Source organism: Hydra vulgaris, chromosome 04 (assembly GCF_038396675.1).
Source record: "Hydra vulgaris chromosome 04, alternate assembly HydraT2T_AEP".
NCBI classification, from domain to species: Eukaryota; Metazoa; Cnidaria; class Hydrozoa; order Anthoathecata; family Hydridae; genus Hydra; species Hydra vulgaris.
In genome coordinates this window covers 8,482,501-8,499,921 of record NC_088923.1, presented here as the reverse complement: position 1 = coordinate 8,499,921, position 17,421 = coordinate 8,482,501, and the positions used below count along the sequence as shown (strand labels likewise).

The 17,421-nt window shown below is 27.7% G+C and overlaps 1 protein-coding gene across 5 annotated transcripts in view; it reads left to right on the top strand.

Moving 5' to 3' along the window:
* The first annotated feature begins 458 nt into the window (after positions 1-458).
* Positions 459-17,421, top strand: part of LOC100203648 (oxysterol-binding protein-related protein 1) — a 77,139-nt gene continuing 60,176 nt past the window's right edge. For 2 of the 5 annotated variants that reach the window (XM_065795366.1, XM_065795364.1), the window contains exons 1-3: positions 500-687; positions 1,916-1,955; positions 3,974-4,033. In XM_065795366.1, the coding sequence (XP_065651438.1) occupies positions 625-687; positions 1,916-1,955; positions 3,974-4,033 (163 nt within the window). In that variant the 5' untranslated portion in view covers positions 500-624. Of the gene's footprint in view, positions 688-1,915; positions 1,956-3,973; positions 4,034-17,421 lie in introns of all 5 variants that reach the window. The other 3 variants (XM_065795368.1, XM_065795367.1, XM_065795365.1) reach the window with 3 other exon arrangements.

Below are 17,421 nucleotides of genomic sequence, written 5' to 3'. Positions count from 1 at the left end.
TTCAAATTAACGTTGGTTAATCAACCTTAATAATTTAAAGATCTTTATAGTTTTTTAAATGTAACCAAATCTCTAATTTTATAATTAATTTAATAATAAATATTAATTAGTTTTTTATTTTTATTTTATTTTAATTATTGTATTAAAACAGTTATTGTTATCTCATGTATACTCTAAAAATTTATTCTTTATATGTTATATATTGTTGAAGAAAGCATTCATAGTGCAAAATTTGAAACAATTACAAATTTTAATTGATATAAGATGCTTTCAGATAGTTATTAGTTTTTTCATTTACAGTTATTAAATAGCATATAGTAAAAAGTTATTAAATAACTTAATAGTAAAAATAATAATAATAATAATAATAAAAATAACAATAATAATAGTAACATTAAGTTATATTGTAATAGGGCTCAATTGATATTGATGATATAAAAATTAAAAAAAATGATTTTAGTTTTAAATAGTTATAACAAAATGATATTATAATTAGCTACAATGACTTGATAATATTATTATTAGATATCATAATATATGCAAATATATTATAATTTCAATGGAAAAATTGAACAAAAATTAGATAACAAAGCAAATAAATTTTATGGTAGATGAGTATTACACATGACTGAACAAGAGGATGCTCTACTATTGGCTAGTAGACAAGGCCACTCTGATATTGTTTTTGTAAGTATTATACCAGTTTATAAGTTCAAATATAACTGTTTTGTAATAATTCTAAAAGTGGTGCACCATAAAGTTAAGTGTATGTTCAGGTGTATTGAATGCCTTTTTCCTTCAAGTGAACTTACTTTATTTTTTCATTTAACACAATTGTTTTTATTGGTCCTTGCTAACAACTTTAAAATTTTTACAAAATTTGAATTGAAAAATTTTATAAAATTTGAGTCTTAAATCTGAATTTGATTTGAAAGCTTAACTCTGATATTTAAATTGGAACCCTTTATATATATATATATATATATATATATATATATATATATATATATATATATATATATATATATATATATATATATATATATATATATATATATATATATATATATATTTATATATATATATATATATATATATATATATATATATATATATATATATGTATATATATATATATATATATATATATATATATATATATATATGTATATATATATATATATATATATATATATATATATATATATATATATATATATATCAAACAATTTATACCAAAGGATGCAATTTTCTAGTATAATTTTCGCTCTTTTATTCTAAAAATGGGGCTTTAGTTTTTCAGAAGAAGAAGAAAAAATAATAAATAATGAAAGATTGCTGCTCTATACTAAACCTACAGTCAATGTAGCAGTATTCTTACCGGCAGTAGGCTATAAGATGTATGTACTGAAGCCCGTGTAGCTACCTCTTTTAGTATCATGGCTTTATCAGTGTGCGCCTAATGCTGCATTTTTAAATGTATATAAATTTATGTAATATATATATATATAAATATAAATATATACATATATATGTATATGTATATATTATTATATAAATATATATATATATACATAAACATATATATATATATATATATACATATATATATATATGTGAATATATATATATATATATGTATATATATATATATATATATATATATATATATATATATATATTTATATATGCACATGTATAAAAAAAGTTACATGTTAATATTTTGCTATTTAGATTGTAATGTAACTTCTCTTTTAATGAGAAGTTTATGGTGCACCATTGTTTGATTTTTTTAATAAATATGTTTATAGAAATCAATCTTATCAATAAAGCAATAAAACTAATATAAAAATAATTATGTAAAAAGTAATATTATATATAAAAGATAATTAATGTATAACTTTTTTATCTTAAGAAAATATTATCAGCAGGAGGAGTTGATATAAATTGCAAAGGTAAGAATAACATAGTTAATTTTAAAAGTTGTCTTAAGGAAAATTAATAAGAATTATTTTTATTTATTTAAAGTTGTAAAAAAGTTCTTGTACCTACTAACTTTTAAAGGGACCTGCTAGGTGTTTTTTTAGATCCTGCCGAAACCAAGAAATTGGTCAGAAACTTAAATATCATATAAATAGATAAATATTTTGGATATATCTTTTTTATTATGGAGCTCAGAATACAGGTTGAGTAATGTAATAGTATAGTTGTTGCAAAAGTTATATTTGTAATTTTTATTTGAAGCTATTTGTTTACAGCTTTAAAATAAGACTTAAAAGCTTTTTGCATTAATTCAAAAGAAAATAAAACATTTTTTGTTTCTTTATTTTTGTATACTTTTGTATGCTGTAGATTCTACCTTCAGTTTGGTATGTGTTAAACTTCCTTTAAAGTAGAGAATAAATAAGAAATAGGTAGTCTTTCAATCTTAGTGTAAAACCAACCAGCAAATCAAGATGCATTTTTGTTATAGACATTAAAAGTAAACAGTTTTATGAAGCCATAAAGAGGTGTTTAGTTAACCTTGGTTGGACTGCAATCATTTCAAAAGAAGTTTCTATGATCTTTTTTTATGATTGTTACATTAAAAAATTGAAAACTCAAAACAAAAAAAAAACTTAATACTTTGTTTAGATGCTTAGATGATCTAAACAAGTTAGAGTTAACAAGCAGTGCTCACCTTATCCCTCTTCCCCCCCCCTTCCTTAAAAATTAATGTTTGTAACCGAAGTATTACCAAAAGTGAACAAGGAAAATATTTGCGCTATTCAGGTTTATGGCTCATAGGAGTGGAATAAAATATCAGAAAGAGTTTTAGTGATCAATAAAGATTGAAATAGAGTCAAAAGAGGTGGTTGTGTAAAAGGTATCTAAAGTACTTTACGTTGATAACTAGTGATAGATAAGATAAAGAAATAAAAAACTTTAAAGTTATTTTATTAAATAAATGGTAGGTTCTGTTGGAAAAAAAAATTAATTTGAGAGTTAAATATACTATTAATGTGATGGACTACTTCCCAATGAATAAAAACCTAGTCTTTTTTTTAAATAGATTTTAGACAAATTAAAAAACAAAAAATCAGCTTCTGAAGAAATCCAACCATGAGAATTAATAGACTCAAGATGAGAAATCAGTGAAATAATAAATTTTAAAAAGCAGGAGATGGATTTCTAACAATGGATTACCCTGTTTCTCTGGAACGACACAAAGATTGATGCCATTAAATTAGAGTCAAATTAGAGAAAAAGTTGAGCACTCTTTTTGTTAGATACACTAACATAATTGACATATATAATAATATATATTTTATTCTATTCCCCACCCCTAGGCTACTATAATCATAGAGGCATTTTTTTTTAAAATTACGACCCTTTTTCAAGTCTTTAATTCTGAAACACGAACCTTGACAAATAAGGCTGTTGCACGGAGAAACTAATTGTGCACAATACTATGAGGAATGTTTTGAGGATAAAACTCAAAACCTAAAACATAAAACCTTCTACCACTACACCACTAGTTGCTAAAAAAATGTTATTTTTATTCATTTTATTATATATATTATTATTACATTTTATTATATATATGTATGTATATATACATATATACATTTGCTATATGACAAACTTGATACATTGAAACAAATTGTCTTGGGGAATTATAAGGCCACCTTAATCTTTACATTATCTTTAATGGAAAGTTTGGCAAATTAAAGTAGTAATGTCACCAAACTATTGGATTATTACCACCAAGTAAAAAGTAGAAATCTGCAATAAGAGATAATCAAATTTTTTCATATGTTATGTCTATACTAGACATTAATTTTTTTATGTGAGTTTTATGTTCTCTACACATAAAGCACATTTTAACATAAACTTTTTTTTTCTTTTAAACTTGAAAAAAACTTAAAATTTAAATAAAGTTCAAGTTAAACATTTTAAAATTAGATTTAAATTTTTTTTCTTGATTTTTAAGGTAATTTTAAGGTTTATCAACCTGAAAAACCAAAACCAAAACCAAAAGTAACAAAAAAAGGTATCTTTGTGATGAAAAAGTTATTAAAATAAAATGCACAGTCCTTTTAATATGCATTTTTTAAATATCTTTGTTTGCACATATAGTATATTTTATGCACATATATATATATATATATATATATATATATATATATATATATATATATATAATATATATATATATATATATATATATATATATATATTTATGTAAATTATGTTAGTGTGTTTTACAAATAGAGTGCTCAATGTTCTTAAAGAACAGAGCAATAATAAATTAAATTAGTAAAAAACACTTATCTAACTTTTTTCTTCAACTTGAAGTTTCGCCATTGCTGGATCATCAGGAAGAGTTACTAAATCTAAAAAATAATTCAATTTATAGAAAAAAATATTTTACGGGAAGTTATAAATTCTTATAAAAATTTTTTTAATTACTATATTTTTTTGGTTAACGGGAAGTTACAGAAAGTAGTTATTAAATAAATTTCTTTAGAATGGGGATAGTTTAATTTGGTCATTTGTTTTTATAATTTTTTAAGAGGTATTTATTATGGTGCCTACATTTAGAAATTAGTTCAGATTTTTTATTTAATAAATTTTCCTGATTTAAATGAGTAATTATTTCAAATTTTTCTTGCAAACATAGCATACATGTTTTGGAAATGTTATTATAGGCAGGGGCAGATTTTTCATATATATATATATTTTCAGATTTATATATATATATATATATATATATATATATATATATATATATATATATATATATATATATATATATATATATGTATATATATATATATATATATATATATATAAATATATAAATATATATATATATATATATATATATATATATATATATAAATATATAAATATATATATATATATATATATATATATATATATATATATATATATATATATATATATATATATATATATATATATATATATATATATATACACACTTATTTTTGCAGATTTGTGCACCAACCTAATTTATTTAATTTTTACACTTTAAGTTGTAAAATTGGAGATAATTATTTCAGTTTGAAATTTTGCAGAAAATACAGAAAAATACAGAAAAAAATTTTTAATTTCTAATTAATATCTAACAACCTTCTATTAAAATGTCAACACAAATTTGTTTGTAAAAAAACACCAACTTTTTTTTCAGTTTTTAATGCATAACTTTTTGTAAACTTTTTCAAAAAATTCTCTGTTACAAATTTACTTGAAACTATGGGTTTCTTGATCTACACAGCAACAGGTAAGCTTTTAATTGATGTATATTTTCTTGATTTTGCTGATGCATTTGACATTAAAGGTTCCTCATTAAAGGTTAATAAAAAACTTTGAACTGTATGGAGTTAACAATAAAGTTTTAAATTGGGTTATTGCTTATTCTTCCAACAGAACACAATGTGTCTTCCTTGGTAATATTCCATCCAATTGGAACATATTACTAGTGGCATTCCACAAGGCTCATTTCTTGTTTCGACACTGTTTATAGTCTATAAAACCATATGCAAAATGTATGTAAATGACACAAAAATCTTTCATACATCAATAACAGTACTTTAAAATAAAAACTAGTACACATCAACAACTTCAAATCTGTCCCTTACACCATTTATCCCATCACATTGATGAAAAAAAGTTGAAATGGCATTGTCGAAAGAATCCAGCTAGAATTAAGAGATTGAAAAGAGACCATGATGTTTAACTTTCTGATGTCCTAAAGTACAAGAGTCAAGCATTCAGCACCGCTGCTAAAGCAAATAAAGTTTTGGGTATTTTAAAGTTTGTCATCAGAAAAACAAAATCTAAAAAAATCTCTACATAACTTATGTAAGTCCACATGTAGATGGAATTCCACATCTAAAATGACATTAATGCATTCAGGGTTGAAAAAAATCTGATTTTTTTGTGAAAAAAACAACAAGTAAATACTATAACTTTTTTGATAAAAATTAAAAAAATCATGGTTTTTTGGTTTAAATTTTTTTTTAAAGAAGTTATATTAAGTTAAATTTTCATTTAATTATAAGCAAACTGTATTTTACTTGAGCAAATTATCTTTCTTATTCATGACAAAATAGCTTTCAGTGTTAAACAGTTGCTTTCTAACACTTTTAAGTCGGAATGAAATGTTGTCATGTTATCAATTTAAGTATTTTTAAACTGAGAACTAATAAATTTTGGATCTTTGTTGCAACCTTTGCTGATTTATTTTGAGTGTAACAGGTTTTAAACAATTTCTGGCATAGTATTAACGAATAACTGTATCCACTTTTTAGCATAAATCCTTAATAAATGACTGTTTTGAAGATCTATAACATGTTTTTATTACTTTTTATCATTATTATTTTCATCAATTCAATCTGCAATAGCTGTCTTGTGTCAGACTTATCTCAAATAAAACCACAACTCATCTCCTTTAACAACATCAGGTAGTCTCCATAGATTGTTTCTGAATAGGGATAAATGTTTGTTATATCTATCAACTTTATCCTTTTGATTGGTTAATATGTGGAGTATCATGTGTTGCACGAGGATTCTCTTCAATAACAATGTGCAATTGCTCGATATTCTTGAAAGTGCTCTCAGCGTTTGTATCTCTTTTTATCTCTCTTATTTTTATTTATCTCTCTTAATATAATGATCATTAGATGGTATTTTGATCCCCATTTAAGCAATTGAAATAAATATTTTTACAATGACTTGATGTATTTTTTAAAGTTTTGTGGATATTGTGAACTGCAATAATTATTTCTTTACAATAATTGTATAGTTTTATTATTACACAGTTTTTTTCAATACCACTTACAGGGGCTATTCTAGACCGTTTTTGACAGATTTTTATTCAAGACCTGACTTATTCTTAAATACTATTCTATTTTTATTCATTGTCTGTCATTATTTCAATCATAATTTATCAATATTTTTAATATATCAATAATTTAATTTAACTTTCTAGAGAGGAAAATTGCTGCTTATTCAACCTCCATTTACTGAATCCTCTATCATCAGTTGTTACTCTCCTTTTTTTTGTTTTTGTTAATTCACCTCCCCAAGGCCCAGAAGGCCATTACAGACGAAGAGGCTACTTAATTGTAGTTATAACCCTCTCTCAACTCTATAAGTCCGAAACACGAACCTTGACAAACAAGGCCGATGCGCAGAGAAATAAGTTGAGCGAGGAACTACCAGGGACGTTTTGGAGGTTGTACTCGGAACCTCTCGTTTATGAAGGGAGCACTCTACCATTACACCACTACTGCATATGTAAATATATGAGCCCAATAGGTAAAAATGTTCATGAAATTTCTACTCCAGAAGCTGATACATTTAACAATCCTCTGATTTTTATTATAGTTCCAAAATCAAAAGATTTTAGATTATTATTCAGAAGCAGGGATGCGGAGTCCCAAAAAGGACTCTGGATTTGAAAGTCACAAAAAGATTACTTTATCCTAGTTTTTGGTATCCAGGTGTTCTAAAAATATAAATAAGTTTATGGACTACTAATAGGAAAAAAATTAAGACGTTTAGGTTAGAGGAACAATCGTTTTTTGAGCCCGGAGTCCTTAGGTATAATGGCAGCAAGGACTCCGGGACTCCAGGACTCCGGGCTTACAAACAATAAGTTTCAAGTCATTAAATCTCATGAATTTTTTTATTATAGCACATAATAACTCAACAAAAATGTTTAGAGCTTCTGGACACTACAGAGTTGGAAAAAGTAGAGATATAAAGCCAGAGTCCTTTTGGGACTCCGCATCCCTGTTCAGAAGTATCTTTATTTTCAATTTTTTTCTGAAGTATCTTTATACTTTTAAATAATTATATTTATATTAAACATTTGCATTAAAGACATAATTAAATTTGCACTAAAGACATAATTAAACAGTCTCTTGTTTTACTTCTCATTTTAAAATTTTTTCTTAAATTGGCTTAAACCAGCATTTTTTTAAACAGATTAAACCATGGTTTAAACCATGGTTTAAACTGTTTAAAAATCAACCCTGAATGCAATTGAACATATACAACATTGTGTCACAAAAATACCCCAGCTGTAACACTCTGACTACATCACAAGGTGCACTAAACTAAACCTAACTTCATTAAGGGACAGAGTAATTGTGCAGATCTTATCAAAAAATTTGAATTTGAAAAGGAAACTGAGCTATTTAACTGGTATACTGAATCATTATACATTCCTCGTATCTATGGCTATCGAAAATGATATCGAAAATGATATCGAAAAAGATTTTATTGTGAAATTAATAGTAACTGGCTGGTTCGATTTAACTTTTACAACAATCAGGTTGCAAATGTATAAATATGCTAAAAACAGAGGTTTTTGCAAACCCTGCCCCGGCCCTGGCTAAACAAACACAATTTGCAGGGGTTACTAGCGGGGGCTGGATTTTTGTTGTTGTTGTCGTTGTTGCTGTGTTTTTTTATTTTGTTCAAGTTAAAATTTGTTATAAAAGTTTAAGAAAATATAAGAAAAAGTCACAAAAATATATATATTTAAATATAATATAATTCATAAATATTTACAATAACAAATAAGAAAGAACAAAGTAGATCAGATGGATATATGGTGTCTTTAAAAAATAGGAAAAGTAGCAATGATCTTAGAGAGAGTATGAGAGTAGTAATTGTATTTATAGTGTGTATTATAGAAGATGATAATAATGCCAATGATTAAGATGATGATGATCATTGTCATCATCATCATCATAATCATCTTAATCATCTTAATTATCATCATCAACTGTATCCTTGGTTATGATGATGATGATGATGATGAGTATGATGATGATGTAGAGGTGATGATGTAGAGATGATGATGTAGAGATGATGATGATGGAAATGATGATGATGACGATGAGATGATATATATACCTTTGTATAAAATGTATCATGAATTTTAAATAACAATAATATATTTATAAGGAATATCAATAGTAATGCAGCCCTGATCACAAACCTGGCCCTGGCCCCGGCTATGTTTCATCAAACTCGGCCCCGGCCCCGGTCAAATATTAACCCCGGTCGCTTACTAATATATATTAGTATATATATATATGTTATATTAATATGTACTATAGAGTATATAGATAAACAGTTGCTTACTCTTGCAGGGGTGTACCCTCATGGTCATCCAGTGGCACTGGACAACTTGTTTTCTCCAAGGGCGACTGAAATTAAAAAAAAAATGCCTGTCAGTAGCCTGACAGGATGACCAGACAGTTTGTTACTTACAAAAGTGTTTTTATTAATAAAACCATATTTTGATCTATGAAGATTTTACTCCTTGTGATTATTTAAAAGGGAACTTTAAAAAACATTTAAAGTAGTATACACTTTGTTTAATAATGAGTACTATACAGTGCGTTACATAGTTTTACTAAACTTAATGAAAAGAAGCCGACACACAATTTATTACTTCGAAGTGCAACTGTATTTTTTAAAAAATATTGTTGTTGCATTTTGAAGAACGTTTTTCTCCATTTAAATAGAGTTTCAAAATTGCATTTTCTTTGAATTTTAAATGATAATGTATCATTTTTTAAACCTTATAGTTGCATTTTGAATCATCTAAATGGGTAATTGAATCATTAAAAATGCTCTTTTGTTTTTAATTAGTAAAATAAATTTTTGTTTTGTCAAAATTAACAAAATAAAAAAGACTATTAAGGTGCACGTGAAAAATCATTATTAGAATGGAATTAATGATGCAAGTGGAAATTCTTTTTTTCTAAAAAAAAAACAACAAGTCTTAGTATAATGAAAGATGTTTAAAACATAAAAAACATAATGTTAAACATTCAACTAATATAAATTTGATTGAAGATTGAGAGAGAATAATCAAATATTTTTCTTTGGGGTTTTGGCTTTCATCTTTTTAGTTTCATGTAAATCTATTATACCGGACTACTAATTATCATAGCGGATGACTCAAATGAGAAAAAACCATTTCAGTTGCCCTCAAGGTGGCCGGAAAAAAACTGGAGGGTACACCACTGTCTTGTTGCTACCTTTAGCATACAGATTTTTCAGAAAAAGAAAACAAAAAATAATGTAAGTAAAGATTGCTGTCTCAGCCCAAACTGTCAGTTGATGTAATGACACTCCTTTGCTGCAGCAGACTATAAGATAATCGATATATATATACTGCACACTGCTTATCTAAACTTTTATTAATACCTAACTGCTGACCTTAAAATGTTAAAGACCATTCTTCAAAATAACATAAACAAACACTATTCTAATGTAATTTTACATGGGAAATACAAATATCATATCAAAACAACAATATCATTAAATGTTGACTTGATAATTGCAATTTTATAAAAGTTAAGGTTCAAAAAGTATCCAACACATTGTAAAAAAAGAATTTGATTCGCCAATAATTTGTCACACGTTATGTTTGAGGGAATATTCTAGAATCAGAATACGTTGTAACATTCTAGAATGCAAAAGAACGTCATAGAATCTTTCCAACTGCAGTCATTCATTACCTGACATCTTCATTGAAAGGTGGCCTAAATTTTACGCTCTTTAGCAATGCCAAAAACTGCAGAATTTTCTGAATTAACTAGAAAATCAATTATTCAGCTGCACAGAGATGGTTTAAGATATAGAAAAATTTCATCTGTGTTAAATATCCCAATTTTGACAGCTGGTGATACTGTTCAGGGGTGGAAATCCTTCCATCTTTTGACTAGTCTGCCTCGTTCAGGGTATCTGACAAAAATATCTGACCGTACAGCTAGGAATTTAGTTTGAAAAGTACAGAATAATCCTTGATTGACACGCTCTGAACTGCAAAAGGACTTGCAATCATCTGGGACAAACTTTTGCAAGAATACAATTAGGACAGCTCTTCGAAAGAGAGGATTCCACTCTCGGTCATCAAGAAAAACCCCTCTCTTGAAGGAAATTCGCGTAAAGAAATGCTGGAACTTTGCTGAAGAGCACTTGAGTAAACCTTCAAGCTTTTGGGATAAAATATTATGGTCAGATGAGACTAAAATAGAGTTGTTTGGTCAGAACTGTGTCAGTCATGTTTGGAGACAAAAGAACTCTGCATTTCACCCGAAGAATACCGTCCCAACAGTGAAGTTTGGAGGTGGCAGCATAATGTTTTGGAGTTGTTTCTCTTCTGCAGGCCCTGGGGAATTGGAAATCATAGAAGGAAGGATGAACTCCGAAATATATCGGGGCATTCTTGAGAGATGTCTCGTGAAGTCAGCCGAAAAATTGAACCTTCCTCAAGGCTGGATATTTCAACAAGACAATGACCCTAAGCACACGGCTAGGGCAACTCGTGCATAGTTTCAGGAGAAGGAAATTGACTTATTGGAATGGTCAAGCCAATCACCTGACCTCAATCCAATTAAAAATCTGTGGCAGGAATTGAAATTGAAGGTACAGGAGAGAGGTCCAAGAAATCTTATCTAATTGAAAGAAATATGCGAGGAAGAGTAGGCTAAAGTTCCTATTAGCATATGTGCTAATCTTGTGAACAAGTATTCCAATTGTTTAGAAACAGTTTTGGCTGCTAAAGGTCACATGACGAAGTATTGAGTAAATTTTTTACAATGTGTTGGATACTTTTTGAACCTTAACTTTTACAAAATTGCAATTATCAAGTCAACATTTAATGATATTGTTGTTTTGATATGATTTGTATTTCCCATGTAAAATTACATTAGAATAGTGTTTGTTTATGTTATTTTGTTGAATGGTCTTTAATTAAATAAAGTTTTTCCTTTGTCTCTGATACTTTTTGCACCCATTGTATATAAATAAGTAATATGATTATGACATTTTAGTGACCCCATGTTAGTGGGTGATAAATCAATGAATATTTGTACAAAAGTAATGAAAAAAAAACACATTAATTCAATTTTCTTGTTGAAAAAGGTCACTCACAAACAAAAAATTTAAATTTGCCATATGTGTGTAGATGAAATTTCAATCAATTTAATGATCGCTATTTTTTAATTCAAATTTTTTTAATTGGAGAGTTATTATGTAGATTTTAAGCATTTAACAGTTTGTTGTTACATCATACTAAAATTTACAAATAAAAATAAAATTACAAACTTAAATAACAATTATACATGTATGAAAAGATACTATATATATCAAAAAAATGTTGAGTAGCATTCAACTAAAGGGTAATATACTTATGCTTATGCTTAAGCCAGAGGTTCTTTTTTTTTTTACAGATCTCAAAAAGATCTCGAAATTTTCTCAATGTTTTGGGATTTTCCAGTCTCGTTGGTTCTTGATTCCAAAACTTTTTCACTGAGTTTAACACTTTTTTGTAACCACGCAAGCTGCTACACACCTTCTGCCAATCATCTACATTGCACATTTTGTCAGTAAACCAATGGTCTGCCCATCTGTAAGAGATAAAAATCTGCAAATGTCAAGTAATCTCTACTCTCTGGTAGAAAAATAAATGTCAAAAGAGCTAGTATTGCTTGAGAATTCCATCATGCCTTCTTTAATTTAGGTATTTTCTGAAACATCACTTTAGAAAGTACTCCAGTTTCTTTAAAAAAGCTGAATATCGGAGTTAAATAAAATCCTACTGTTTCAGTAAATACTTCTTTACCTCTCTTGAAATTCTTCCTGAACTGTTCATGGTTCTTTACAAGTTTGGAGATAAACAGATATTCGATGTTGGGTGACATATGGTTTCCTTCAAGATCTTCATTCATTACTGCTCGAAGGACTTTGTCACGAAAATGATGTTGATAACCAATGAATTGTGGTTCTTCCAGTTTTTTTCAGTAAAATGTCTTTATAACTGACTGACAATCTCATTCCTTCTTCCAGTATTAACATTTGTAGTGTTGCTACAATCATATTTACACTATTTCATAAATTATATTCATCAAGAGTAGCTGTTATATTTTCAATAACAGTATCTGCTTTTCTGTCTGGTAGATCTACTGCTTGTAACTTAACTTCTCTTTGTTTATTCATCAACACTAATACTTAATATTCTTGTTGACTAATTCATTTATCATCAAAGTGTAGTGCCCAGCTTTCTAAATGTAGTGTTTTCTTCATTTCTACTTTAAGTTTAACAGCTTCTTCAATAGTTGATCTGAATATACTGTGAAGGTTTCTGAATGTCGATCCCATCTTGAGATAGCTGTCGACAAATGGTTGCTGCTTTGCTGTTTGATAATATTGAAGATGTTACTAATTTGGTTGCAGTTTTGGTTTTGTTGTAGTTCTTGCGGTAGTGGTGTAGTGGTAAAGCGCTCGCTTCATAAGCGAGAGGTTCCGAGTTCGATCCCCACCACGTCCCTGGTAGTACCGCGCTCAACTTGTTTCTCCGCGCAGCGGCCTTGTTCATCAAGGTTCGTGTTTCGAAGTTATAGAGTTGAGAGAGGGTTATAACCACTATTAAGTAGCCTCCTCATCTGTAGTGGCTTTATCGGCCTTGAGGAGGCGAATAACAAAAAAAAAAAAAAAAAAAAAAGTTCTTGCTGGTGCTTGTGGACTGTTTGTCAGACTATTGATATTCTGCCTTAGATTTGGATTTGGAAGTTGAGGTTGTTACTATTACCTTTTCTATTGTTGAGTAGGCTTCAAGGACATTTTTCTTCTTTTGGATGGGTGGATAGTTTTTGAACTAGCAGCCTTCTCAGTTGTTTACCTGACCTGTCTTTTGCTTTTATTCTGAAATGAAAGCAAAAAACAGGTCTGATAATACAATTTTTTGTCCTCACTGCAGAGCTATTCACCAATTTTTTTTTGTGATTGTTCAATTAATTGTATTTTCTTTGTTTTACACATTTATCATACGTTTTCAGCACTTGATCCAGTTTTGCCTTTACAACTTAAATTAATAAATGTGTAAAATTTAGTTTATTTTACCATAAACTTTTTTACTCCATTAGCTTTATGTGTTCTCGTCTTCTTTTGATGGATTTTCCCAGGAACAGATAGCAACCAACAGTTTGAATTTTGAGTGTTATCCTGCTGTAATCTTCCAGCGATTGTTCTTTTAGTCAAACAAGCCTTCTTTTCCAATATGAGTCATAAAATCGTACTAGATTCTTCATTCAGATTGTCTTGTTTCTTTCAGTAGTGGAAGCACTTTTCTTATAGGACATCATAATTGAAGATAATACTCAATATATTTCTGAAAGACAATAATAATATAAGCGCTATTGTACTTCTATATTATTTGGCTGCCATCTGGGGAATGCAGATTCATATATAATTATTAGCGTTGCTCAATCAGGCAGCTTATATAGTCTAAATCTTGCTAATTTTTTTAAACTTCTAGATGACTCCAGAAAATTCTTGAAAGTTTCAGAAATTTTTAAAACATCCAGAATAGTCCAGATAATTCTAAAGAGTTCCATAAGGTTTAAGAAAATTCTAGGCTTTAGAAAGTTATAATGCAACTGCCTGTAAATTCTACTTATATACTGTTTTAAAAATTTTGTGTTGTGATTGACTTTTTTTGAAAATTAATCAGAATAAATTTTCATTACTTTTGAGCATAAGTTCATCAATTTATGACATAGGAAATTAATTGTTTTACAAAAAGGTAAAAAGTCTTAACACTAATATATATATACTATGTGTATTTCTATACTATGTGTATATATATATACTATGTGTGTATATATATATATATATATATATATATATATATATATATATATATATATATATATATATATATATATATATATATATATATATATATATATATATATATATATATATATATATATATATATATATATATATATATTAGGCTGGGGTGAAAATAAAAGTTTGGTCTATCAAAGAATATTTTGTTGCGTCTAATTGTAAATGAACAAAAAATATTAAAAATATTAAAATAAGATATGGGGAACTTCAGGTCACTAATAATATAGAAAAAAAAAATCTTGAAAAGTATACCATGTTGCAGCTTAAAAGAAACGAAAATTTATAAAAATTTCAAAAATAATAATCATGTTTTATAAAAACATCTCTAAAAAGATTGACTCAAAAACCCCGAGTTAAAATTAATTTTTTTAATAATGTTAAAAAATAACAGTTTTTACGCATTAAAACGTAAACTAATAATCTAAATACAAAATATGTATTATTTTTCAAATTTTTATAAAATTTCGCTTCATTTGAGACCCAACATACTTTTAAAGAAATTTTTTTACTATAATATTAGGGACCTTTCTGATGTTTAAGGGTCAAAATGGGGCACTTCCAGTAAAGCATTTTTATTTTTTACAAATGCTTCTGGTTTCATACATGGATTGGCAAATAAGTATGATTTGTTGTGATAAAATTCACACTTTTGTTTATTTTCAGCCCAGCCTAATATTTATATATATATTAGGGTGGTTCAGAATTCGCTAAAAATATTTTTTGAACTAGAGTGGAAGCTTATAAGGTGCGCAAACCCTTGTTTTATATATAAGATTTTTTTTTTAACTTTAAAAAAAGTTTAAGGGTGGCACACAGCCCCAATGTATTTTTTTATACTCTTTTTTGACATTTTTCGACCCCATGTGTGCCGCCCTTAATCAATATTGAATTCAATTTTTTTTTTCTATATAAACTCTCACAATGACTAATATAAAAATAAAATTAGGCGCTCTAACTGTATTTTTTTTTTCTCAACACTGCAAAACTTATAGAAAAGTCAAAAAAAAAGCAGACAAAAAAAAAATGATTTTCCATATTTCATGGATTACTTTTTTTGGTGATTAAGATAGATAACTTGCAGACATGGAGCAAACTTCAAACTTGGGTATATTTATACTTGTATCAAATTAGGATGTTTCAAAAAAAATTGAAGTGATTGAAGCTTGGGAACTACAAAAACCCCAAAACTTGTGCCCCCCAGCCCCCAAAATGGTAAAACGCTAAAATATTATTAAATAAAATTTATATTCATCTGTCGATGAATAGAAATTTAGTTTAGAATAACAATAGCATTAAACTCAGTAACTTATTACCCTCACATTTGGGGCTGGGGGCACAAATTTTGGGGTTTTGGCAATTTCCATGTTCCAATCACTGAGATTTTCTCAATCACCAAATAAAGCTTTGATACTACTGCTTCCATAATTGGAAAGCCAAGGAGTTATAACGAGAATTGTGTGTAAGCTGCGGCGGGCACTACTTCTCCTTGCCTGTAGACGCCATATTTTGGAAAGACTCCTTGAAAAATTAGCCACTTTAATATGATATACCCAGGTAGTAAAATGTCTGGTCCAAAGAACCAGCTCTTTAAACACCTAAAATCAGTCTGGAATGATCTTGAAAAAGCCACAGTTCCATTAATGAGGATTCAAACTGAAACAGAAACTTGGGTAAATAAACAACATCTTGAGGCTGAACAGTTATACAAAGATGTACTAGATAATAGGTTTCTGGTCTATTGTATTATGCAAGATGCATGGCAAAAGCGTTGTATTATTTTAATTTATTGTGCGTAGTTTTTTCTACCGTTGGTATGGTAAGTGATTTATTTAATTATTTTTACTTATATTGTGCAGTAGATTAACACTTTTCATATCATCAAAAAAATATTAGTGCTTTACAAATTTGGGTATGGTTGGGTTTTGGCTATTTGTAGTGAATCTTTTTTTACTGCAGTATGGAATAGGCGTAAGTCGCGGGGTAAAGCATAAGTGGCGATGACGTTTGTCTGACGGGATAAACTAGTTATAAGTGCTGATCCTCATCGAAATGCCAGTAATAATAGACGCGACTCTGAGAAGATGTTTATTACTTAATCACTACACAAATTATGTTTACACATTGGCATTAATGTTTTTTTTCCATTCTGAGGCCTTTCATTGTTGTATGCATACTTTTTCTTTTTTAATGTATTTTTTGTTTTATTTATTTTTTGTTTGGTGATATATTTTTTGTTTATCTTAGTACATATTAGTATTTATATAACAATTTATTTTTATTATTATTGTTAGTACTGTTTAGGTACATTGTCTGTCTTATTTTAGATATTCCTCTATTAATCTTTATTTTTGTCTTGACAACTGTCAAAATATGCTTTGTTTGAAAAATAATTTTCCTTTATTCTAATGTACTTCATTTCTTCCCTCAGGCGTTCACTGCTTGTGTGTGACCATTCGGCGAATTTTATATATGTCAGAATTATATATATGCCAAAGTTTATAAATAATACTGTGATTATAATATAATCCATTTATAATTATAAAAATATAAGTGATTGAAGCTTGGGAACTACAAAAACCCCAAAACTTGTGCCCCCCAGCCCCCAAAATGGTAAAACGCTAAAATATTATTAAATAAAATTTATATTCATCTGTCGATGAATAGAAATTTAGTTTAGAATAACAATAG